The 24,592-nt window shown below is 48.0% G+C and overlaps 2 protein-coding genes across 6 annotated transcripts in view; one reads left to right on the top strand and one right to left on the bottom strand.

The window, feature by feature from the left end:
* MEAK7 (MTOR associated protein, eak-7 homolog) overlaps positions 1-12,182 on the top strand; it is a 39,794-nt gene extending 27,612 nt beyond the window's left edge. For 2 of the 3 annotated variants that reach the window (XM_057713578.1, XM_057713579.1), the window contains exon 9: positions 363-12,181. In XM_057713578.1, coding sequence (XP_057569561.1) covers positions 363-476 — 114 coding nt within the window. In that variant the 3' untranslated portion in view covers positions 477-12,181. Of the gene's footprint in view, positions 1-362 lie in introns of all 3 variants that reach the window. The other variant, XM_057713580.1, reaches the window with a different exon arrangement.
* Positions 12,183-14,118: 1,936 nt separating this feature from the next.
* Positions 14,119-24,592, bottom strand: part of ATP2C2 (ATPase secretory pathway Ca2+ transporting 2) — a 75,960-nt gene continuing 65,486 nt past the window's right edge. For 2 of the 3 annotated variants that reach the window (XM_057713576.1, XM_057713574.1), the window contains 11 exons: positions 24,307-24,463; positions 22,743-22,913; positions 21,861-21,958; positions 21,715-21,765; positions 20,103-20,269; positions 19,620-19,688; positions 19,423-19,539; positions 18,196-18,343; positions 16,176-16,274; positions 15,938-16,079; positions 14,119-14,499 (listed from right to left, as the gene is read on the bottom strand). In XM_057713576.1, coding sequence (XP_057569559.1) covers positions 14,381-14,499; positions 15,938-16,079; positions 16,176-16,274; positions 18,196-18,343; positions 19,423-19,539; positions 19,620-19,688; positions 20,103-20,269; positions 21,715-21,765; positions 21,861-21,958; positions 22,743-22,913; positions 24,307-24,463 — 1,338 coding nt within the window. In that variant the 3' untranslated portion in view covers positions 14,119-14,380. The remainder of the gene's footprint in view (positions 14,500-15,937; positions 16,080-16,175; positions 16,275-18,195; positions 18,344-19,422; positions 19,540-19,619; positions 19,689-20,102; positions 20,270-21,714; positions 21,766-21,860; positions 21,959-22,742; positions 22,914-24,306; positions 24,464-24,592) is intronic. The other variant, XM_057713575.1, reaches the window with a different exon arrangement.

The following is a 24,592-nucleotide window of genomic DNA, read 5'->3' on the forward strand; positions in this document are numbered from 1 at the left end:
GGGCCAGAGGGATGCCCGTGCGTGCACAGCAGAGCGGGCAGTCCTGTCTGGGAGCCGTGGGGGTCTGGTAGAAACCCTGGGGAGGAGGGATCCCTGGTGGCTGGGGGCTCGTTTCCAAAGTGCGGAAGGTCTGGGGTTCCTTCTAGTGCCAGGGTCCTACGATGAGTCGTTGTTGGGCTCCCTGCACCTCGTCACCTCCCAGCGATGGCATCCCAGAGTGGGGGGGATGTGGGGGGCCAGCGCCCCCACCAGATTTCCCTTGTGGCAACAGTAGGAGATTCCGCTCTGATAAACATGACAGTAGCAGGACGGCACCGCCTGTTTCTGCTCCCTGAACACACCCACCTTCCCTTCTTCCCAAGGCCAAGAACACCAAGAGCATTCTGGACGTGGACCCCGAGGCGCGGGCCCTGCTGGAAGTCAGCGGGCGGATTCGCCACAGCGAAGGGCTCCGGGAGGTCCCTGATGACCAGTGAGGAGGAGCCCGCCGCGTGCACGCACCTTCCTGGAGCTGGAGCACAGCCTGCAGACCCTCCCCCATCCCGTGGAGGCTTCACTTTGACCAGAGCCTGTTGGTCATGTCCAGGGGGTCCTGGAGGTGCCTAATCGGGACAGAGAGTGGTCCTCCGATGCCGTATGTCGCCTGGTGGATGCCTCTCCTCCCGAAATCCTGAGTGTCCAGTTAGCAACCTGATTCTTAGACTTCGCTCGTTTTGTACAGATGAACTCCAGAGAAGATGCTGAGGTGCTGGAGACCTCCTGTCTCCTCCTGGGATTAGCATCAGCTGGGGATTTGAGTTCTTGTGGGGGAGGGGGTTGCACTCGCTGGGGGTTAGTTGGCTTCTGCTCAGGCGTCTTAGTTAAAAGCCTTGATTTCCCATTTCGACTGGTAAAGGTGAGAGGTGTTTGGATGGGAATCTCAGCACTTTGAGGAATAGTTTCCTCTGACATGGAATTTCTGTATTTCTTTAAAAAAAAAAAAAAAGCATGAATAGTGTACTAACGGGGAAATAGCTGGAGATCTTGAAGGTAACAGTGACATGGGTCTTCAGTGAGATTCCACATCTGCCTTTCTCTGCTGTTTTTAACACATTATTAAATGTGTTAAAATTAATTAATTAATATGACCAGAGATGTATTAATACATCTTTTGGTACCCAAACGTGTTATTGACCAGAGACGGTTCAACATTCATTTACATCACAAATCACTGGCCACAGGCGTTAGTTTCTGCAAAAACCCCTGGTCAGTAATGAGTTAAGTGCTTCTGTGCTGTGAGCAAAAGGGACAACCAGGAGGTCTACAGCGAAGCAGACTCACGGTTCTCTTCCTAACTTAAGCGTGGGGACGTTCGGGGCCCCAAGGCTGAGAGTCCTGCTAATAGATGTACCGCCTGTCGCAGGGATTAGTGGTGAGTGACTTCACCGGACCGGCCTGGGCTCCTGACCTCCCAGCAGCACCCCCATGCTGCTCCCCAAGAGGGTGGTGGGTACTTTGACAGCGTGGACTTGCTTTTAAACAAATAGTGATCCTGAAACGCTTGGGAAGATGTATGTGGGCCTCGGGCAGAGCTGGCACGTCCAGTCCAGTCCCTGCACCCCTCGAAGGAGGGCTGAAGGATCTCCAGACGTGCCGAGAATCCCCTCAGGGGAGCTTCCTCCTTGCTTCGCATTGCTCTTCTGCAGATCTGACCAAAGTGCCGCCTTATTATCGAGTTTGCCCCAAATCTAAGCCATAGTAAAATGAGCGGTTTGAATTTTGCAGGTTCTGCGTTTTCTGCCAGGAAGCTCATCAAGCTTTACGCTGAGCCCTGAGCAGGAGGCCTTGCAAATGGGCCTTTGGGAGACAAGTGCACACTCAGACAGTGACACGCAGACTTGGTCGTGATGGATTTTCCTTATAAAAAGCCAGTTTTTAATAGCTTCTCAGGTACATTTTGTGACTTCGTAACTGATGGGAAGCAGGTACAGGATATCCGTATCCTATCAGTATCCTCAGATATCCTTATCGTAATCTAAAGAATTAGGCCCCGAGTCTTCAGTTTGTTATATATATTTTTTTAAAATAAAAATGCAATGAAATGATACCTCACTTAAGTCCGTTGAATACCATTTATTGCCACCTCTGTTTTCTGCCTTGTGCCTCTTCTAACAAGAGAGCAGGTCGTACCTGGGGGCCTGATGGGTCCCCAAGACGGCACACCTGCACGAGGGAAGCAGGGTGCCCAGCCCAGGCGCTTGGTAACCCGGGGGATGTGGCCCTCGTGGGGGTGTGGGGCAGCCACACGATGCCCCATCACGTGTGGTCCTGAGCACACAGACCAGTTTGGTGTCAGCCGTGCCTGGGGCTACAGGACCCCAGGAACCACCCCTCACCCCACCCCGAGGCCTGAGAAACCCGTGATGCTAGTTTTAACACCTAACGAGTTTGTTCTTTGATAAAATGGGAATGAGAATTCAGGTTGTAAGGACTCGTGGTCTCCCTGGAGGTGAAGGCAGATAAGGCCCCCTGAAGGTGCTGGAAGGAAGGGGTGAAAAAACGCTGTTTGAGGTACAGCCTGGCTCTTGTTACTTTTTTCCCACCATATTTTTTTTTCTAACAAATTTTTTATTTTTATTGAATGAAAGAGCCTTTAAATTCTCCAGTGCTTTACAATTTTCAGAAGTTTCACACACAATGGTTTTATATAATCCCATAATTTCCCCCTCTACCCCCGTTGCCTCTCCCCACTGGTAACCACTAGTTCGTTCTCCATATTTGTGAGTCTGCTTCTTTTTTGTTTTATTCACTAGTTTGTTGTATTTTTTAGATTTCACACATAAGTGATATCACACAGTATTTGTCTTCCTCTGTCTGACTTATTTCACTTAGCATAATGCCCTCCGCGTCCATCTGTGTTGGTGCGAATGGCAAAATTTCATTCTTTTTTATGGCTACGTGATATTCCACACATACCTCATCTTCTTTACCCATTCATCTGTTGAGTGATTGACCCACCATATTTTTTTTTAAATTAAAACATTAGCTTATGTGTACACAGCAAAGAATGTCAAAATACAAAAGGATGTAATCTGAAAGCTGAGTCTTCCTCCTGTCCCCCCCTCCAGCATTTTCTTCCCAGGAGGTAATGTGTTGTACACACTGGTGTGTCCCTCACCTTTTTGAGGGGGGTGGAAATGGCTCTGTGTCTACCCATTTGTTCTCGCTGACTCTGTAATGCCCCACGAGATGGTTGCCGTGTCCTTTCTGGTGTTCTACCATCCCCAGCTAGCGCATGGTCCGTTTGTAGCTAACTGTTACTTGAGTGAGCATTGTTTATGTGTGTCTTGGGGTGGTTTTGTCTGGAGGATAAACTCTTCGAAGCTGAATTACTGGATCAAAAGGTGCATGCTTTTTTTATTTAGATATTAACAAAGTAACAAACCTCTTGCAAGCTCAGTTTATACTTTTGAGACCTGGGATGCCTGTTTGCTGTGTTTTCATCAATACTGCATTAAAATTTAGTTTTTGTTTACCTGATACTGAAAAGCTGTAATTTTATTGTCTATTTCTCTTATGAATGACAGCGAACAGCTTCTTGTTCAAGAACCATCTGCGTCATATCCTTCACCTGGTTTTCTAGGGTGTGTTTCTCATTGGTTTGCAAGAGTGCTCTTTTGAATTAAGCAAAATAGTATTGGCTGTGTGTGGTAGCTGTTTTTTCCAGTTTTTGTGACTTTTTTTTTTTCTGTACATAAATTTTGCATTTGATGTCATCATATTTGCCAGCTTCTGAGATCTGTGTTTTGCTTAAGGGGTTTTTCTCCACTCTGAGATTTACCAAAAAAAAAAAAAAATCCATGTTTTCTTCTACTACTTCTGTGCTTTCCAATTATACTTCTTTTTTTAAAAAGAACTTTTATTGAGATATAATTAACATACAATAAACTGCATATATTTTAAGTGTACAATTTGATATTTTTTTCTTCTTAGTAATGTATATATGGCAATCCCAATCTCCCATTTCATTCCACCCCAACCGCCCAACTTCTTTTTTTTGACAATAGTATTGTATTTATTAAGTACTTACTTGTTTTCCCTATTAATTCATCATAGACCTACCTGATTTCCGTGAGAACTCAGAATGAAATAATCAAATTTACACTTAGTGTTCCTATAATTCCAAACTCCCATCCAAATATTAGTCCAAACAATATCATAAGGTAAGTTTCTGTTTCTCATTTAAGTTTTTGAGATACTGAAAATAGCTTCTCAGTCTCATTTCTACTTTAAGTGTCCTGAGGCCCTGTGTACCCAAGGAGAGCCCCTATCATTTACCGGATCACAAAGCTAAAGTTGGTGACTCATGCAAGGTAACAGAAATAGCCCATGGTGGTGCCCCCTCCTCCCGTGGTCCTTATCTACGGGCCTTGGAAACTGGGGAGTTATCATAAACGACTTGTGATCCCAACTGCTCCACTTGTACTTCTAAATCTTTGATCCATTCAAAATGTATTTTTATTTTTTATTCTCTTTTAAAAAAATTTTTATTTTATGTTGAATGATAGTTGACTTACAATGTTGTGTTAGTTTCAGGTGCACAGCAAGTGATTCAGTTGTATATATATACACTCTTTTCCAAATTCTTTTCCCATTTAGGTTATTACAGAATATTGAGCAGAGTTCCCTCTGCTATATAGTAAGTCCTTATCAGTTATGTATTTTAAATATAGTATTGTGTACATGTCAATCCCAGACTTCTAATTTATCCCCTAAACCTCCCCTACCCCCAACCACCTTTCCCCTTTGGTAACCATAAGTTTGTTTTCAAAATCTGTGAGTCTATTTCTGTTTTGTAAATAAGTTCATTTGTATCATTTTTTTTTAGATTCTGCATATAAGTGATGTCATATGGTGTTTGTCTTTCTCTGTCTGACTTACTTCACTTAGTACGATAATCTCCAGGTCCATCCATATTGCTCCAAATGGCATTATTTCATTCTTTTTAATGGCTGAATAATATTCCATTGTGTATATGTACCACATCTTCTTTATCCACTCCTCTGTTGACGGACATTTAAATTACTCCCATGTCTTGGCTATTGTGAGCAGTACTGCAATGAACATTGGGGTGCATGTATCCTTTCAAACCATGGTTTTCCCTGGTATATGCCCAGGAGTGGAGTTGCTGGATCATATGGCAGCTCTATTTTTAGTTTTCTAAAGAACCTCCATACTGTTCTCCATAGTGGCTGCACCAGTTTACATTCCCACCAACAGTGCAGGAGGGTTCCCTTTTCTCCACACCCTCTGCAGCATTTATTGTTTGTAGATTTTCTGATAATGGCCATTCTGACCAGTGTGAAGTGGTATCTCATTGTAGTTTTGATTTGCATGTCTCTGATGATCAGCAATGTCGAGCATCTTTCATGTGCCCATTGGCCATCTGTATGTCTTCTTTGGAGAGATGTCTATTTAGATCTTCTGCCCATTTTTTTGGTTGGGTTGTTTGGTTTTTTTGCTGTTGAGCTGTGTGAACTGTTTATATATTGTGGAGATTAAGCCCTTGTCGGTCACTTTGTTTGCAAATATTTTCTCCCATTCTGAGAGTTGTGTTTTCATTTTGTTTATGGTTCCCTTTGCTGTGCAAAAGCTTTTGAGTTTAATTAGGTCCCGTTTGTTTATTTTTGTTTTTATTTCCATTACTCTAGGAGACAGATCGAAAAAAGTATTGCTGCCATTTATGTCAAAGAGTGTTCTGCCTATGTTTTCCTCTAAGAGTTTTATAGTATCTGGTCTTACATTTAGGTCTTTAATCCATTTTGAGTCTATTTTTGTGTATACTGTTAGAGATTCTAATTTCATTCTTTTATATGTAGTCCAGTTTTCCCAGCATCACTTATTGAAGAAACTGTCTTTTCTCCATTGTATAGTCTTACCTCCTTTGTCATAGATTAATTCACCGTAGATGCATGGCTTTGTTTCTGGGCTTTCTATCCTGTTCCATTGATCTATATTTCTGTTTTTGTGACAGTACCATACTGTTTTGCTTACTGTAGCTTTGCAGTATAGTCTGAAGTCAGGGAGCCCGATTCCTCCAGCTCTGTTTTCCTTTCTCAAGATTGCTTTGGTTCAAAATCTGTTTTAAAATATACCTCTATCTTACCCCCAAATAAATTCCAAAACATTGTATAGTAAATGGTGTGTCTATTTCCCACTGACTTAAAATGCTACTTTCTCACTTGCTGAATTTCTGTATGAGTTTAGGTCTCTGTCTCATGTTTTAATGATTAGAATTTTATGATAAAAATATGTAAGAGATATTCCTCTATTACTACTTAAAAAGATTTTTTTTTCCTTCAAATTCTTGCCAGCTTATTTTGTCTGATCTTTGGTAGCACTTTGACTGCTTCTAAAAAGTTGGATAGTATTTTCAAGATGGCATTAAATATTGATGAACGTAGGCAGAACTGACATTGGCTAATGCTGATTCTTCCTATCCAAGAACAGGAACATGTAAGTTTGCTACATAAATTTTTGTTGTCATTGCTGGCACTGTGAGTGGACTTTTTCCCCCCGGTGATTGTTTGAATATTGGAAAGCTCTTGATTTTTTCTGTGTAGTTTTGTATCCAGTTACCTTGCTGAATTCTTTTACTCAGTGGTTCTTGACCTTGAGCCCACATCAGAATCATCTAGAGGGCTTCTTAAATTACAGATTAGGGTCCTCCACCCCTAGAATTTGATTCAGTAGCTCTGGGGAGGACCTGAGAATTTACACTGCTAATAAATTCCCAGGTGATGGTGCTGCAGCTGCTCTGGGGACCTCACATTGAGGACCACTGCTGTTCATTGTTTCTGATTATCTATGAATTCTCTGAGAGTTTGCAGCTATTATGATCTTAATCTGAAAAAAATATTTTACCTTTATTTCTGAAGGATTGTTTTTGCTTTTTTTGTTTGTTTGTTTTTTAAAAGATATTTTGACATTTCCCCCAGCACTTTAAAGCATCTTTCTTTCTGTTATGCTTTGGCTTGTGTGATATCTTTTCTCCCCGCCCCCCCAGATTTATTGAGATATAATTGACACATAAGATTGTGTAGTTTAAAGTGTATACTCTGTTGATTGCAGCCATTACGATGGCATACCTGGAAATAAGGATAATTTCCCTACCTTTCTCATTTCTAGACCTTTCATTTCTTTCTCTTGATTAATTGTATCAGCAGATACTTTCTGAATTTTAATGATAATGATGCATCCTTCTCATTCCTGACTTGAATGGAAACCCATCTAGTCTTTCATCATTAAGTGTGATGCTGGCTTTTGTTTTGAGATGTTTCATATCTATATAAATGTACACTTTTTATGCCAAGAAAGTACCCATTTGTATTTGTGTCAAGAGTAGATGTTGAATTTTATAAAAAGCTTTTCTTTAGCATCCATGTTTTTCTTCAGTTATCAATATTAATAAGAAATATCAAATTCCTTACAAATATTAAGGTTCCAGATATTGAGCCCTCTTTGTGCTTTAACTGTCACTCTTTAAATGTGTTCATTCAGTTCGCTCGTGTTTAGTTCTTTTGTGGTGGTGTGTATAAATGAGTTGGTCCGTGTTTTTTTTGTTTTGTTTTGGTCAGATTTTATTTGTCACGCTTTAAAGTTGTGCTGTTCTTACAAAAATAATTTAGAATATTTCTTTTTTCCAGGTTTTAGAAAATGTAAATAAAAGGAGTTCCTTAAAGTTTGGGTAAAATTCATGTCATATTTTTTGGTTTGGTGGTGGAGGGAAGACGTTAACTCTTGATAACCTTATCCACTTTTTTAAAAAAAAATCATCTGGGTTGTCTGAAATCTCTGCTGGGATCCAGTTTTGATGATTTTTTAATATTTCTTAGTAAATTTCCCACTTCATTTAAATCTTCAAATTAATTTACATAAGATTGGCCAAAATATTTGAAATTTTTCCATAGTTGAGGATTTTTTTCTCTTGTGTTTTCCTTTCACTTTTTTTCCTGGATTAGGTTCTACCAATTTTGTAGTTAATATTTTTATATTATTTTCACTGCTTTTGTGTTTTTCATTTTCCATTTTTTTTGAGTTGATCATTAAAGGAGTAAATAAACAGAAAGAGTAAATGAGAATATATGGGGCTACTGCTTTTTTCTGTGGGCTCTGCTTTACATTGTGACCTGATCTTTGCATTTACAGGTTCTGACTGACGTGTGTGTGATGAGCTTCCGGATTTTCTGCAGTTCCATTTTGATTTTCTCTTGGGCCCAAGAGCTTTACAATTTTGGTGTGCTAGAAAATTTCCCCACAGCTTTTGTGGTTGAGTTTAGTTTTGTTGAACAGTGTTCAGAGAGGTCATCTATATGACACCTACTTCCTGGAATCAATCGAGGTTTCAGTGGTAGCCTCACTTGGCAGGGTAGAGAAGGGGGAGGTCACCTGTATCTGCTTTCTGAGATCAGTTTATGTCCTCGCGTGTGGTCAGTTAAGAGTCTCCTAGTGAAGTTTCTGTGTTTTTCCTAAATTTCTCCTACCGTGCTCTATGAATTTGGATGTTGTGTTTGTACATACCCAGGCCTATTAGATTTTTGGTGCTGGTTACACCTTGTTAAATTCCATTCCTTGCCGCACCGAATGCTTTTGGCCTGGATTGTAATCTCATCTGACATTAACGGTGTCACCCCTGTAATGTGGGTTGTTGTCTCCATTTGCCTGGTATGTTCTCACTCAATTTTTCTGAGTCTTTTTCTCCCTTATAAACTTCATTTTGAAATAATTTTAGATTGACATATAAGTTGTAAAAATAATGCAGGGAGTTCCTGTGTACCCATCACCCAGCTTCCCCCAATGAAAACATCTTACATAACCACAGTGCAATGATCAAAACAAGGAAATTGGTGTTAATGTAAAATTGTGAACTAAATAGCTTAAACCTTATGTGAATTTCACCAGTTTTTCCACAGTAGCTGATTTGAGGCCAACTTGAGGCTAAGGGCACAGTCCTCCAGGTGGCAAAGTCTACCCAAGACTTCTGAAACCAACTGCAAGTTCAGGGAATTCCCCAAACCACTCTCAGGTTGGATAATTCACTAAAAAGAAAAATCTCACAGAAACCTGTTACACTGATGGTCATGTTTATTACAGGAAAAGGATATAAATTAGAACCAGACAAAGGTAAGAATCTAGGAGAGTTTGAAATGTAGAGCCTCTGGGCATCCTCTCCCTGTGAGTCTTAGAGAATCACTGGGCCTGAGGATGGTCTTGGGGACCCCTGCCACAAGTTATATGAAATTTTATTACCTGTGTAGATTAGTGAAAACACCACTACAGTCGGGATACAGAACTGTCCCATCACCCCCCAAACTCTTTCATCTTCTCCCTCGACAGTCACACCCTCTTAATCCTACTCTTGGCAACCTCAAATCCATTCTCCATTGTTATAATTTTGTCACTTTGTGAATCTTCTGTAAATGGAACTATTTAGAATATAACTTTTTAAGACTGGATACTGTCACTCAGGATAATACCCATGAGATCCAGCCAAGTTGTTCTGTGTATGTTCCTTCTCATTGCTGGGTAGGACTCCACAGTATGGATGTACCTATTTCTGTATCCATTCACCCTCTTAAGGATGTTTGGGTTGTTTCTAAGATTTGGCTCTTGTAAATAAACATGCCATGAACTTTCATGTACAGATTTTTGTGTGAACATGAGTCATCTTTAGGATCAATACCTAGGAGTAGGATTGATGGATCACATGCTAAATGTATGTTAAAGTTTACAGGATGTTGCCAAACTGTTATCAAGAGTGGCTGTAGCATTTATGGCCCCATCAGCAACAAATACAAGTTCCAGATGCTCTGCATCCTTGGCAGCACTTAATATTGTCAGTATTTTATTTTAGCCACTTTAATAGGTGTGTACTGTATCTCATTGTGGGTTAAGGTTGCCTTTCCCTACTGGTTAATGATGTTGAACATATTTTCTTGTGCTTATTTACCATGGGTATGTCCTCTTTGGTGAAGATTCAGTTCAAGACTTTTACCCTTTTTCTAAAATTTCTTTAACTGTTAAGTTTTGAGTTTTTAAAAGTATTCTGGATCCAAGTCCTTTGTTAGATATGTGATTTGAAAATTTTTTCTTTTAGTATGTAGGTTTAAAAAAATGCTCTTAATTGTAACTTTCATGAGTAAAATTTTAAAAATTTTGTGAAATTCAATTTATCAATTTTTGTTTTCTTTTACGGATGGTACCTTTGGTGTCATGTGTAAGAACTCTTTGCCTAACCCTCAATTCCAAAGATTTTCTCTTTTGTTTTCTTCTGTGTTTTGGTCTGTGGCCCATTTGGTTTAATTTTTGTAGAAGGTGTAAAGGTTTTTTTTTTTTTTTGCTATGGATGTCCTGTTGTTCTAGCACCATTTGTTGAAATGACTATTTTTCCTCCCTGGAATTGCTGTTGGCTTTTCATCAAAAATAAATTGGTTATACTTGTGTGGGACTATTTCTGGACTCTCTTCTGTGACATTGATACTTTACCAATATTGCCCTGTCTTGATTACTGTAGCTAGATAGTAAGTCTTAAAACCAGGAAATACGTTTCTTCCAACTTTATGCCTCTTTTCAGAATTGTTTTTTTTTTTTCAGAATTGTTTTAGCTATTTTAGTTCGTCTTTTCATATAAATTTTAGAATGATTGTCTTAAAAAAAAGATCCTGCTGAGATTTTGATAGAAATTGTGTTAAATCTATAGACCAATTTGTTAAATCTATAGGCCAGTTGGTATCTTTACTATATTGAGCCTTCCAAGGCATGAACACAGTATGTCTCCCCATTTTTTTAGGTTTTCTCTGATTTCTTTCATTGATATTTTGTAGTTTGCAGCACATAAAAAGATCCTAAACATTAGTGTGTTGTTAGTTTATACTTAAGTATTTTTTAAAATTAATTATTTATTTAACTTATCTATTGGCTGCGTTGGGTCTTTGTTGCTGTGCATGGGCTTTCTCTAGTTGCTGCGAGCAGGGGCTACTCTTCATTGCGGTGTGCGGGCTCCTCATTGCCGTAGCTTCTCTTGTTGTGGAGCACAGGCCGTAGGGGCGTGGGCTTCAACAGTTGCAGCACATGGGCTCAATAGCCGTGGCTCATGGACTCTAGAGCACAGGCTCAATAGTTGTGGTGCACGGGCTTAGTTGCTCCATGGCATGTGGAATCTTCCCAGAGCAGGGCTCAAACCTGTGTCCCCTGCATTGGCAGGCAGATTCCCAACCACTGCACCACCTAGGAAGTCCCTATACTTAAGTATTTTGATTTGCTTCATTGTAAGTGGTATTACATTTTAAATCTCAGTTTCCATTTGTTCATTGCTAGTATATCGAAATACAAGTCATTTTTGTTGGTTAACCTCGTATCTGTGGCCTCCCTAGACTCACTTATTAGTTCTGTAAAGGTTTTCGTTTTTAGATTCCTTGAGAGTTTCTGCATAGTGTCATCTACAAGTAGGGAGTTTTATTATCTCCTTTCAAATCTCTTTTCTAATGCCTTTTAATTTTTTCTTACCATATTGACTGACAAGGAATTCCAGTACTATGATGAATAGGAGCGGTGAGGCTGGACATCTTTGCTCTGTTCTCAGTCTTATGGGGAAAGAATTCAGTCTTTCATCATTAAGTATGTTGACTATAGGGGGTTTTGGTAGATACTCTATTAGGTTCAGGAAGTTTCCTTCTGTTCCTAGTTCACTGAGTTGATAATAAACTAGATTTTTTATACCTAGTTCACTGGTTCAAATGTTGTGAATGCTTTTTCTGCTTCAGTTGATATGACCATGTGGTTTTCCTTCTCTTGACTATTAATATAGTGGATTGATTTTTGAATATTGAGCTAGCTTTCCATGCTTGGATTAACCCCACTCGGTGATTGTGTCTTGTGCACTTTAGGTATGGATGGATCCAGGTTGCTAATACTTCATGGAGGCTTCTTGTCTCTGTGATGGTGAGGGATGTTGGTCTATAGCACCGTGTTTGTCTGGTTTTGGTATCAGGGTAATGTTGGCTTCATAAAATGAGTTGAGAAGTGTTCCCTCTTCTTTTATTTCCTGGAAGGGACTGTGTAGGATTGTGATTTCTTTAAACAGTTAGTAAAATTTACCAGTGAAACCATCTGGCTTTGGAGATTTCCTTTTCGGGGCGGGGGTGTGGCGGGGGGGGGTGTTTAATGATAACCTTGGTGTCTTTGCTAATTATAGGACTACTCAGATTATTTATTTCGTCCTCAGTGAGTTTTAGTAGTTTGTGGTTTTCAGGGAATTGGTTTCTTTCATCCTGTTTACTGAATTTATGTGCATACAGTTGTTCTTACTGTTCCCTTAGTTTTGGAAGCTCTCAGGGAATCTGTAGTGACAAACCATCTCTCATTCCTGACATTGGTAATTCGTATCTTTTCTCCTTTGATGAACAGTCTAGCAAGACTGACACTTTTATTGATCTTTTCAAAGAACTGGCTTTTGAATTGATTTTTTTCCCCTCAGTTTTGGCCTTGGCTTCATTGTTTTCTGCTCTTTACTGTTTTTATTTTGGTGACCAGCCCCCTGCTGTTGATGGGTGGGGTTCTGTAAAAGCAAGTCAAGCGAAGCTGCTTGATGGTCCCGTTCTCTGCACCGCATCCTCGATGAGAAGAGGGTCTTCTTCACTTACGTGTAGTCCATTCGATCCAGTACATACTTGGTGGCTAGCGCTTTGTGTCTTTAGTAAATTTTACCTGTCCCTGTTTTTCTTCCAAAAGCTTTACTGTTTTTCCTTTTACATTGCAGTCTACCTTGGCTTGTTCTGTATGGTATACGTAAGTGTTAAGAATACTTCCTGTTGTTATTGCAAGTATCAAGCAACCCTATTTTTATTAGTTTTTAATGAGAAGCCTATTGCCTGGGCCAGCAATTTGCTGAAGAATCCTGAAAAGGGAGGGGGCAGCGGGGCAGTTTCTAAAGGTTGGGAGCTGTGGGCAGATGTCCCCCCTGCCCCAGAGGTGTCTTCTGCAGCCAGCCCCCTCCGTCTTCTTGCAGGGCTGGCTCCTATGTGTCTCATTTAGCTCTGGGGTCACTTGGGGCCAAGGAACATAGCAACCTCCCCCAAGGCCGTGAATCTTACTTTGCAGGAATGTGGGCTTTGCCTGGGAGCTGCAGGGGTCCACTCTGACCTCCTTCCCCCTGTCTGGCCGGGGTGGTAACCCAGGGCAGCCCGTCTCACGGCTCCCGTGGCTGAGTGTAATTACTTTCCTGTGTCAGGATGGCTAGGCCATGGTGCCTTGATGCTTCTGGGATTTTTCGGATGTGATTAACATTTAAACCAGTAGACGCTGAATGAAGTGGATGGCCTTCAGCATGCGGGTGGGCCTCATCCAATCAGGCTACGAGGAAAGACTGAGGTCCCCTAAGAAGGAAGGAACTCTGCCTCCAGCCCCGAGCGCGGCGGCTCCAACCCGTGGCCAGCGTGGGAGATGTCGGACTCGCTGCCCCCGCAATCACGTGAGCCAGCTCCTAAACACAGGAGTCCTTCTCTCTCTGGAACACCCTGGGGCGGGTGGGGAGGGTGTTGTTTATAGCGGTGGCCACGTCTCATGGAAGATGGAGTTCCGTGTCTGGTTCTCTGTGGCCGTCGTTTCTGGGCAGGTTTTTCTGCTCTGCCATCTTTCGGCTGGAAGGGTGGACGTGTGTTAAGAACAGTCTCGGGGCCAGTGGGAAACAGGCCTCAGCTTCAGGTTGGCGGGAAGTGTTCCTGGTTCTGGAGGGAAAGGCCGCATCCTTCAGCTTCAGAAGCCGAGGCCTTGGTTTAGGCCATTCAGGATGTGACTGCCTCTCGCCACCTACGTGGTCATAAACACGAGGCTGTGGGTTTCCCACGTGGCCACGTGTAGGAAAGCGCTGATTAAATCCATCAAAATAATCGTCAGGCCCCAGGCATCACACTTAAATATACTCAAAGCCCCCTTGTTACGGATGAGGAGATGGGGCCTCGATTGGGCAGCGTGACCAGACGCCTGGGTCCTGCCCGTGTCCACCCCCCACCCCGTCTTCCCATCCTCCCAGGGGCTGCATGACACCGAGCTATGGTACAAATACGTAGCCAGACGTGGTTAATAAAAATCATTGTGATTTAATAAATAGCGAGGTGTCTGTGTGCAGGTTCCTCACTGTTATCCCAGGGCCTGGCGGCGGGACGGAGGGATGGATGGACGCGAGGCTGGGCCCGAGCTCCCCGCCGGTTTCCCAGCAACAGCCAGGTGAGGGACCTGACGCTACGGCATCCTGAAAACACCTCTCGGAAGAGGCGGGGCAGGGAGAGGGCCACAGTCACATAAAAAATATAGATCTGGGGGATTTTACACAGGTCGGGGTCCACTATACATCTTCCTTGTGGAGCTGGGCTTTCTTGGCTCCGGAGCAGAGCTTTTCACACAGTTTGAAGAGCTCTGACAGAATGAACACGGACGAGGCCAATCCGGTTAAAAGCAGCAGATCTGCCAACAGGTAGAACGAGGAAACGATCAGAGCGTGCACGTCGGACCCCCTGGTCCCCAGCCCCGCGCTGCCCAGTGTGGCTGCCCAGTTCTGTCCCCCGTGCTGGGTTTGCTCTGAGTTACAGACAGAAGTGAGGGGCCAGGACCCAAGAGCGGAGGCCCAGGCTCTCCACTCCCCTGAGGGGGCAGAAACCTCCCCAGCCCACGAATCCCAAACGCTGCAGCGCCAGCTTCACAAGCACCAACTGGTCTTTGCAGGCGGCTCAGAGCTGGGGGGCGGGCAGGATGCAGACTTCAGCTGTAAGGAGACCCCTCCTCGGGCAGACGCCCCCTGCCGCGGCTCAGGCTCCCAGCCCCGCCCCGCCCCAGCTTGTGCTGGTGGGCTGACCCCTAAATCCTCCCCCTGAACCTTTTCTTGGCTCCCTCTTGTCAATGATTCGTGACAACCCTGGTGCCCGGCACGGTGCCCGTACGTCCTTTAGACTTGGTAAGCTCACTGAATCCCAGTGGATGGAAACATCTGTGAAAAATGTTTTTTGTTTTCTTTCTTTTGTCTGCACCCCTGGGGACCCTGCTCTTTAGATGTTAGGGAAGAAGCAGCTGAGGGTTCCCCGCCTTGCCTAAAGGCTTTCAGTGTCCTTGTCTCCACCACCTCAGATGCAGCGGATCGTTTAGTGACCCTCCATGTGCTCTGCCTCGGGGGCTGCCCTGGGGGGCTCTTACCAGCCCCCTTGCCCTCTGGCTCCCCGCTGGGGTCTGGGATTGCTGATGGAAAGCTGGGCCAGAGGAGGGGAGGGAGGACGGGGCCGGCAGTCACCCCGGCACCCTCCCCACACGTGCTCTGGTCACGGCCTCTCTCCAGGCCACCTCCTACCGCTTCTGCTCCCTGTCACCCCCATTTCAGGCACAGGAGGCCAAGCGACCTGGCGCAGCTTCCAGAGAAAGACCATGGATCTGCCTGAAACCTGGCACAGATGCAGGGGAGTCCCTGGGGTCGCCCACATGGCAGGTGTGCTCGTGGTCCTTTTAGCAGGAACTGCTGGCTGGCCCACTCCTGCCTCCAGGTAAGCGGGGTCCCCGTCACACAGGCCCTGTTAAAACCCCCAGACCGTGGTCCATCCCGGTGCTGCCCCCGGGCCTCACCGTACCTGCTCCGAGCCTCCTTCCCTGGGGTGGGGAGGGGGTGGCCAGGATGCTGAGACCCCTCTGCCCTCCCCTGACTCTTAGCAGAGGCTTCTTCCCCCGTGGTTCCCTCCTTCGCCACTCCCCCCATCACGTCACCCCCCCCCCACCCAGTGCAGATGTCCAGGCATGAGCCCAGTCCTTTGGGGACAGGATGGCCCCACCTGGGGACTTCATGCCCCTGAAAGGCCAGCCTGCAGCTGCCCCGTGCAGTTGGCGAAGACGGCCCCGGTCCCAGGTGACTGCTCCCACTCACCGAGTGCCCCCAGGTTCTCCGTCTGGAAGACCTTCTGCAGGGGCGGCAGGTAGATCACGGCCAGCTGCCCCAGGATGGACCCAAGCACGGAGTAGAGGAACGTGCGGTTCCTGAGGAAGCCGATCTCAAAGATCAGCTTGGTCTGTGGAGGAGAAGGGCACGGTGGTGGCGCACGAGCCGCCCCGAGACTCGGGCCGGGAGGACAGATCTGGTTCTGCCGGGGACAGCGGGGTCTCACCTGGGAGCGGCAGGTCAGGGCGTTGAAGAGGTCAAAGAGCACGAAACAGGTGAAGGTCATGGTTGTGGTGCGTGGGGTGCTTGCCTTGTCTTCAGGCATCTGGAACGCGAGCGCACAGGGTGAGGAGGTGCAGGGGAGGTGGGGCCCGCTCTCAGGACCACTGCACCTCTGCCCCAGCCTGGCTGAGCACATGGGCGGGACAAAGGCAGGGCCTGTTCCCCCTTCCGGGCAGGTGAGGGTGCAGGAAAGAGGCAGGCCGCTCCTCGTGGGGTGGGGTGGGGGGGGGGGGCGCTGGAGAAAAACTGAGAAATGGGGTTGCCCGGTGTCCCGTTCCCTTCTGCACGCGGGCGATCTGGGGTTTACTCTCCTGGATGAGCACTGGCTGTCTCCGCACAGGGGCTGCCTGAAGCTGCGGGCCACAGAGAGGTGACCCGGGATGAGAGCCTGCTACACTTTAGAAAAGACAGTCTCTTCAACAAGTGGTCTAACATCATAAGCCAAAATAAACTCAAGATGGATCAAAGAGCTAAATGTAAGGCTGGATCCTACAAAACCCCTAGAGGAAAACACAGGTGGAACACTCTTTGATCCACCTCTTGGAGTAATGAATTAAAAACAAAAATTAAAAAAATGGGACCTAAACTTAAAAGCTTTTGCACAGTGAAAGAAAGCATAAACAAAACGAAAAGACAACCCACAGAAAGGGAGAAAATATTTGCAAACGAAGCCGCCAACAAAGGCTTAATCTCTAAAATGTACAAACAGCTCATGCAGCTCAACAACAACAAAACAACCCAATCAAAAAATGGGCAGAAGATCTAAATAGACAGTTCTCCAAAGATGACACACAGATGGCGGAGAGGCACAGGAAAAGATACTCTATCAGTAATCATCAGAGACATGCAAATCGAAATGACAATGAGGTATCACCTCACACAGGTCAGAACGGCCAGCATCAAAAATCTACAAACAATAAACGCTGGAGAGGGTGTGGAGAAAAGGGAGCCCTCCTACGCTGTTGGTGGGAATGTAAATTGGTGCAGCCACTATGGAGAACAGTATGGAGGGGCCTTAAAAAACTGAAAATAGAACTACCATAAGATACAGCAATCCCACTCCTGGGCATATATCCAGAGAAAACCATAATTTGAAAAGATACATGCACCCCAGTGTTCATAGCAGCACTATGTACAATAGCCAAGACATGGAAGCACCCTAAATGTCCATCAACAGAGGAATGGATAAAGAGGTGGTGCATACCTACAATGGAATACTACTCAGCCATAAAAAAGAATGAGAGAATGCCATTGGCAGCAACATGGGTGGACCTGGAGATGCTCACACTAAGTGAAGTGAGCCAAAGACAAATGGCATATGATGTCACTTATATGTGGAATCTAAAAAAAAATGATACAAATATACTTATTTACAAAACAGAGTCATAGACTTTGAAAACAAATTTATGGTTACCAAAGGGGAGTTGTGGGGGGAGGGATAATTTGGGATTAATTTATATCCACTACTGCAGATAAAATAATCAACAAGGACCTACTGTATCGCACAGGGAACTCCACTCAATGTTCTGTAATAACCTACAAGGAACAAGAATCTGAAAGAATGGATATATGTATATGTACACCTGAATCACTTTGCTGTACACCTGAAACTAACAACATTGTAAATCAGCTATACCCCAACATAAAATAAAAAATTTAAAAAAAGTAAGATTCCCAAACAATCACCTCCTGGGGATAAGACAGGAGTTTCTTTTAGTGGATTTCAGATTGTTTCCTGCTGATGAGAGAAAGTAGGAGAGGCACTGTGTCCCATTTAGGAAAAAACCTGCATCATTTTCTCTGCCTGCGAGGCCTCACGCCCCTTCCACCTGGTCCCACCTCTGCTGCCCCCTCCCCTGCACGTGTACCTTCGTCTCCCCGAGCCCCTGGGGGCCGGGGCCACACCCCTGCCCCACGTCCGCTGCCACACAGGCCCTCTGGCCGAGGCCGTGAGGGCTCCCCACCTCCTTCCAGAAGATGAAGAGGGTCCCGCTGATGATGGTGGCGGCCGACAGGAGGATCTTCAGGATGAGGGCTCTGCTGAGGATCACGTCCTTGATCTTCCGTGGCGGCTGCCGGAGGGTGTCCCTGTCGACCGGTTCCACCCCCAGGCTGCTCGGAACAAAACGCAGCGCTTTGAAATAAACCACTTTCAAGACAAGCAGCGGTTAAATGCACGAGGCCACCTGGCGAAGTGATGCACAAGGGTCCACCTCGGAGGCCTGGATGGGCACGGGCAGTGCCTCCAGGTCGTCTGTGGCCCCTCCTGTCTCACGGACTCTGCCCCCACCCTCCCCACCCAGCCCCTTGGCTCCTTCCCTGAGGCGCCCACAGCCTGGACCGCGCAGGCAGCCCAGCAGTTCTCCCACCCTGACCCATCCCTGAGCACGAGCGTGGCGACAGAAAACCACTCCCGTGGCTGACCACGTGGTCCTGAAAGGTGCCGGCCATTCCCCAACACCTCAGGGACCACCCCCCACCCGCAGCACAGGCCTGGCCTCATCCCAGCTGGCCTGGAGAAACGGGCTCCAGGCCCTGCCCACTGAAGAGCCCCCCAGCAAGTGAGGGGGACCCGCCTTCAGCCAACCCTGAGGCAGTGGGATCGGGGCTAGGCCAGCAGTGAATGGTGTGGGGGCACCGAGGAGGGAGCAGGCTCGGGGAGGCCCGCCCTGGGCAGGTACGGCTGGGGTCCAGCTTTGCTCGAGGCCCCATTCCCAGGGAGAGCACGTAGAAGAGGTCACCCTCTTGCTGAGCGTGGGGGGGACAAAGCCATCACTGGTGATGATTAGATTAATGATAGTATCACTTCAGCTGGAACAAGGAAACATGTTCCCCTCTAGGCAAAAATAAAGCAGGGTGAAGATGGTTTTTTGGAGACACTAGTCTGCTATCTTCTTGGTCTGCCACTTTCAGAATAAAGCCGTATTCCTTGCCTCAAAAAAAATAAATAAAATAAAGCAGGGTGAGGTGACTAGGAGGGAGGAGGCTGCTGCTGGAGTAATCAGGGAGGACTTCTTGGAGGCAGTGACCCAAATGAAGAGAGGGCATGAGCCATGCAGGTAGCCCAGGGGGAGCACTCCAGGCAGAGGGGCAGAAAGTTTGCCATTCTGCTGCCCACCAGGCACCTCTTCCGGTGCCTGCTGCATCCCCTCGCCGTCTCCCTGCACGGTCCTGCCAGTGTGCCACTTCACCTCTGCGCTGGTGGCCCATCCATGATGATGTTGATCCACAGGATCTGCATGGCATTGAGGGGGCTGGGCAGGTTGCACACGGTGGACAGAGTGATGAGGCTCAGGGCCGAGATGCTCCTGCGGGGCACACACAGGGCACCGTCACCAGCTGCTCCGGACGCAGCGCACGGGGTGGGGGGACGCTGGCCTCGACTTACGTGCTCAGCTGAAATCGGACAAAGTTCTTGATGTTATGAAAAATCCCCTTGCCTTCCTCCACCGCATTCCTGCAAGAGAGGAGAAAGCATTTATTGATAAAGGGTCAGCTGGCTCTGTCAGCTGCTAAAGGAGGCGATGGTGTCACCAGAGGTGATGCTTCTCCTTGCTGATTCCTCAGGGAATCACAGTAGAGGATACGGATGTCCCAACAGGTGCCATCAGCCCCAGGGGACTGGTCCCCAAGCCACGATTACCCTTCTGTCCAAAGACTAGATCATTCTCTCATGTGAGCCCCGGGACCCCAGCCCTCACCCAAGGCTCCCAAAGTGCCTCCTGCCGCTCGGTGATTCACCAAAGCCCCAGGACCCTGCTTTCCAATGGGGGGTGGGCCTGGGGACACTGTGCACATCCACCACAGCAGAGCAGGGCGCGGCCACCCCGGGCATTTTTGCCACTAAGAAAACACCTGAAGAGCAGCTTACATGATGGTTGAGAAGTCATCGTCCACCAGGATCATGTTGGCGGCCTCCTTGCTGACGTCCGTCCCCGTCTGCCCCATGGCGATCCCGATGTCCGCTGACTTCAGGGCGACCGCGTCGTTCACCCCGTCCCCCGTCATGGCCACAATCGCCCCCGACTCCTGCAAAGCCTTTGGAAAGAGGAGGCCAGGGGAGGCCTGCAGCCTGAGGACCTTCCTTCCAGGTCCTTCCCTGCTGCCGTCGCACCTCTCACACCATGTGGCCCACCGCAGAGGCCCCTCTCCGGAGGGCACGGGGGTCAGCTGGCCCAGGTCTGAACCCCAGCTCCCCCGGCCCAAGCTGTGGGCCCCGGGCGAGCCCCGACCCTCTCAATCTCAGCTCCTCCACCTGCAAAGGGGGAGCACAGCCCCTCCTCCTCAGGGCTGTTGTGAGCCCTAAACTAAGACGACGGAGGGGCCAGTGCCCGGCACAGGGCGAAGGTGTGACTGTGTTTTCCATCACCGTGCCAACTAAAATCTCTCGCTCGCCACCTGGCTCTGCAAGGATGACGTCACCGGCCACTGCAGCCGCAGACCTTCCACACCCCCGAAAGGAGTTCAGGGCAGAGATGGGGAAGGAGGGAAAAACTGGCAGAACAGGCCTTCAGGTAGTTAGCTGTTTTCAGGAGCAGATTTTATAAGCCCAAATTCTTGCATCTTTTCGTATCTAGAAAAGCACTAAAATCATTAACAGAGATATCTGTACCTCGTGATGAACAGCCAGCCTCTGTCACTGCACGTCCCCCTTGGCTAAAGTCACTTGTGTACTGACCTTCCCCCCACCTCTTCAGAGCGGTTCTGCAGAGCTGCCTGAGATGCTCTCTCCCCAGCTGTACTCCTCATTTTGCCCCAAATAAAACTTAACTCACAACTCTCATGGTGTGCCTTTTTTTTTTTTTTCAGTCGACAACCATGAACAAATAATCCACTCGTCCCCTGAATCCACGTGTGGCCCAATAGGTATAAATATTTTCTTTGAGGAATGACTGGCACAGAGATTTACTCTGTAGAGCTAAAACAAAACCCCGAGATAACACAAAAGAAAAACCACAAGCGTCAAAGAGCAACTTTTCAAAGCATCCGCGTGCGCGAAAAGCACACATTTGCAGGTTTGCAGGAGGCCCTCCTTCTAGCACTTTGGTTTTTGATGCAGGAAAAGCACACGTTTGCAGGAGCCCCACCTTCTAGCACTTTGGTTTCTGATGCACCTTCAGAAGGCACCTGCCGTGGGCCAGGCAGCCGCCTGGCTGTACTTCACCCTCTTCCGCCTCGTGGATTAGCTGCTGCCATTCACATTATCCCCACTTTACAGATCAGAAAACTAAGGCCTGGAGTTAAATCACAGGAATATGCCAAGGAGCACCTGGCTAACGAAGGCTGGCCTCTGCGTTTCCCCCTCTGCCCTGCCCAATTCCCGCTCCCCGCTTTTGGGACATGTGGCCCAGGGCCCCCAGTTCCCCCCTCCCCAGAGGCTGCTGCAGAGGGGGAGGCCATCGCTGGGCCCTGGGCCACCCCGTGAGCAGAGCTGCCACCACCCTGGGCTGTGCCCGGAGGGCCCGGGGAGGTGCACAACTGACCTTGATGATCTTGAGCTTGTGCTTTGGGCTGGTCCTGAAGAAGACAGACACCTGGATATGGAGACGGGAGAGGGCGGAGCATCGGTGAATGAGGAGGTGGCACACCCCCCCCCCCCCCACAACCGGCAGGCCCCGGAGGACCCCACCTTCCTGACACGCTCGGCCAGTGTGCTCGGCTCGGAGCTTTCCACCTCTTCCCCGGACATGGCGCTCAGCTTCCCGTTGCACAGGCCGATGTTCCTTCCTGCAGGGTGGGGACAGTCCCTTCTGAGGGCCTGAGACTGGTCCCTGTCCTCGCCCCTCACTCCACCTACCTGACATCAGGCCCTGCCTTGGCCACAGGGAAAAACAAAACCACGGTGGCCCCAATTAGAGAGCACCTGCTATGGTGTCGGACCTTAATTCCACGCACAGAATGAACTGGCAACAAAGGCATCTTATCCCCACTTTAAAGATGAGGAAACCGAGAGAGAGGTGACTTTCCTAAGGTCATAGGGCTGGTAAGTGCTAATACTGGACCTGACATGGTTCTTTCTGTCTGATTCCAGAGTCTGTGATGTCAGGTGCCAGGCTGCCTCAAGACAGACAGGGAAGAAAACCAAGGTGCAACAACCCTCCCAACAGTGATAGCAGGAGGAGGGTTGCTAGCCCTTTGCTGATGAAGAGCCTGAGGGTCAGAGTGGCTCAGTGATCTGCCAAGGGCACACTGCTAGTGGCAGAAGCCAGACTGGAACTGTGCACTGGCACTGATGAGGCCTGTGGAGATGAGCTGAGATCACGGATGGAAAGCCCTGGCACAGAGAAGGTTCTCAGTACACACGAGGTCTTTTCCTCTTTAGGGGAACCTGCCAACACTTTAGAGACGAACACCCACTTGGAAGGTAGAATGCTGGTCCTTGGACCTCAGAATCCCTTCTAAGCACTTGGAAGGGAGGTGTGAGCTCTCCTGACCACACCTTCAAGGTGTGAGTCCTTCGAGGAATGACTACTGGTAGCACCCCTCCCCCGTCTCCCCCTCCCCTGGTTACCTATCGCCAAGGCCGTCTCCAGGGCATCTCCCGTTATCATTTTCACAGACAAGCCTGACTCAGAGAGGACACGGACGGCTTCCTTCACGCCAGCCCTCGGAGGGTCAATGATTCCGACGAGACCCAGAAACGTCAGCTTCCCCAGCTCAGGCCCAGAAGCCAGGGCCAGCACTGTGGACAGAGCAAGACCGGCAGAAGGTTCAGAAGGTTTTCGTCCCCAGTCAGCCCCGGGCCCACCGTGTCCCAGACCCTCTCCTGTCCACGAGGGAGGGGCTTGGGAGTAAGTCCCTGGACCACAAAGGGAAGGGCAGATCTTTCCCGTGTTCGTCAGCCCCGTGCAGAGCAGCGGCTCTCAACGTCTCACCCACGATGGAGAGCAGGGCCAGCGAGAAACAGGACTCTGCCCACCAGTGGTGCAGTCCCAGCCCCACCCCAAGGGCAGTGGCCACGAGAACACCTGTGGGCTGGCACACAAGGGGCCTGTCTCTCGTGACTCTGCCCTCCTCGGTCACTGCCAGCAGACTCGGGGTGGCAGCTACCAAGGTCAAGAAGAATGTGCGGAAGGCAACACAGGGAGAGGACTCTATTTCAGCGGCACAGAAGCCAGGCCCACTTCTTGGGGACGAGTGCTCCGAGAGGGGCTGATCGGAGAACTGACCTTACATTGTCACCTTACTGATACTGGAGGGGGACTGTGGCCCAGAAGTTCCAGCTATGACCGCTCAGTCATTACACTGTGCCAGTGATGCTGGGGGCGTGTGCCAGCGATGCTGGGGGCGTGTGCCAGCGATGCAGGGGGCGTGTGCCAGCGATGCTAGGGGCGTGTGCCAGTGATGCTGGGGGCAGGTGCCAGTGATGCAGGTACCATTCCCCCCTTTCTCAAAGCCACCCTCCCCGCCCTGCTAAGCTAAGCTCTGTCCCGGAAAACTGCCATGTGCTCACTTTATACACTTGTCAGCAAGCTGCTAACAGTTTATAATCATTGTCCCCTGAAGGGGAAAACTAAGGCAATTGAAACCAATATGGCAAGCCAACGCTTCTCACTGTCCCCTGAGGGATACATGTGTTCCAGATTGTTCTTAGACACTTTCTCTGAAAACAGGCTGACATATGACACTATGGGAAATGTGAGGTTTAACGTTCAGCCCATCAGGGAAGGCATTGGCCCTGGTGCAGCCAGTTGCAACGGGACAAGGACTGAAACGGCTGTGTTAATTTACGAGAGCTTTGGGTTTTCCTGGCAGCGAGCCACGAGCAAGACCACCAATCAGGAAAATAAGTGTTTCCGGAATGGCTCGCTCACCCATCTTAGAAAACTTGGGACCTCCTCTCGCACACAGGAGCTGCATCTGGGATAACGGGTGTCACCTGGCAGCTGGGATGGGGGAGGAGCTCCCTACCTTTCTTCTGCCCGAGAGCGTCCACCCTGGCTGCGCCTGCATCAGCACCTGCCCTACGCCACTCTGATCCCCCCCGTGTGGACTAGGGACCCTGCATTCATACACCTGGGAAGTCAGCGTCACGTGCACACTTAGAGCTCGGGGCTGGGACCACAGGCACTGACCCCGCAGGCCGAGCGACCCCATCCTCGTCTCCTCCTGCTGGCAGAAGGCTTGCTGCTGGGGTGTCAGCGGCAGAGGGATGCCCCCGTGGTTGTACGTGGTGCAGTAACGAATCACTTCCTCAAAGGCTCCCTTCATGAAGTAGATGTCTTCCCGCTCCTTGGGAAAGACAAAAGGGAAAACAGCAGCTGTCACCGGATGCTTCAGCTCTTGGTGACCGTCACCTCATCCACAGAGAGATGTTCACGGCGGGGTTATTTATCCCGGACCGGCATCATTCCCCAGTAC

Source organism: Hippopotamus amphibius, chromosome 16 (assembly GCF_030028045.1).
Source record: "Hippopotamus amphibius kiboko isolate mHipAmp2 chromosome 16, mHipAmp2.hap2, whole genome shotgun sequence".
Classification (NCBI taxonomy): domain Eukaryota; kingdom Metazoa; phylum Chordata; class Mammalia; order Artiodactyla; family Hippopotamidae; genus Hippopotamus; species Hippopotamus amphibius.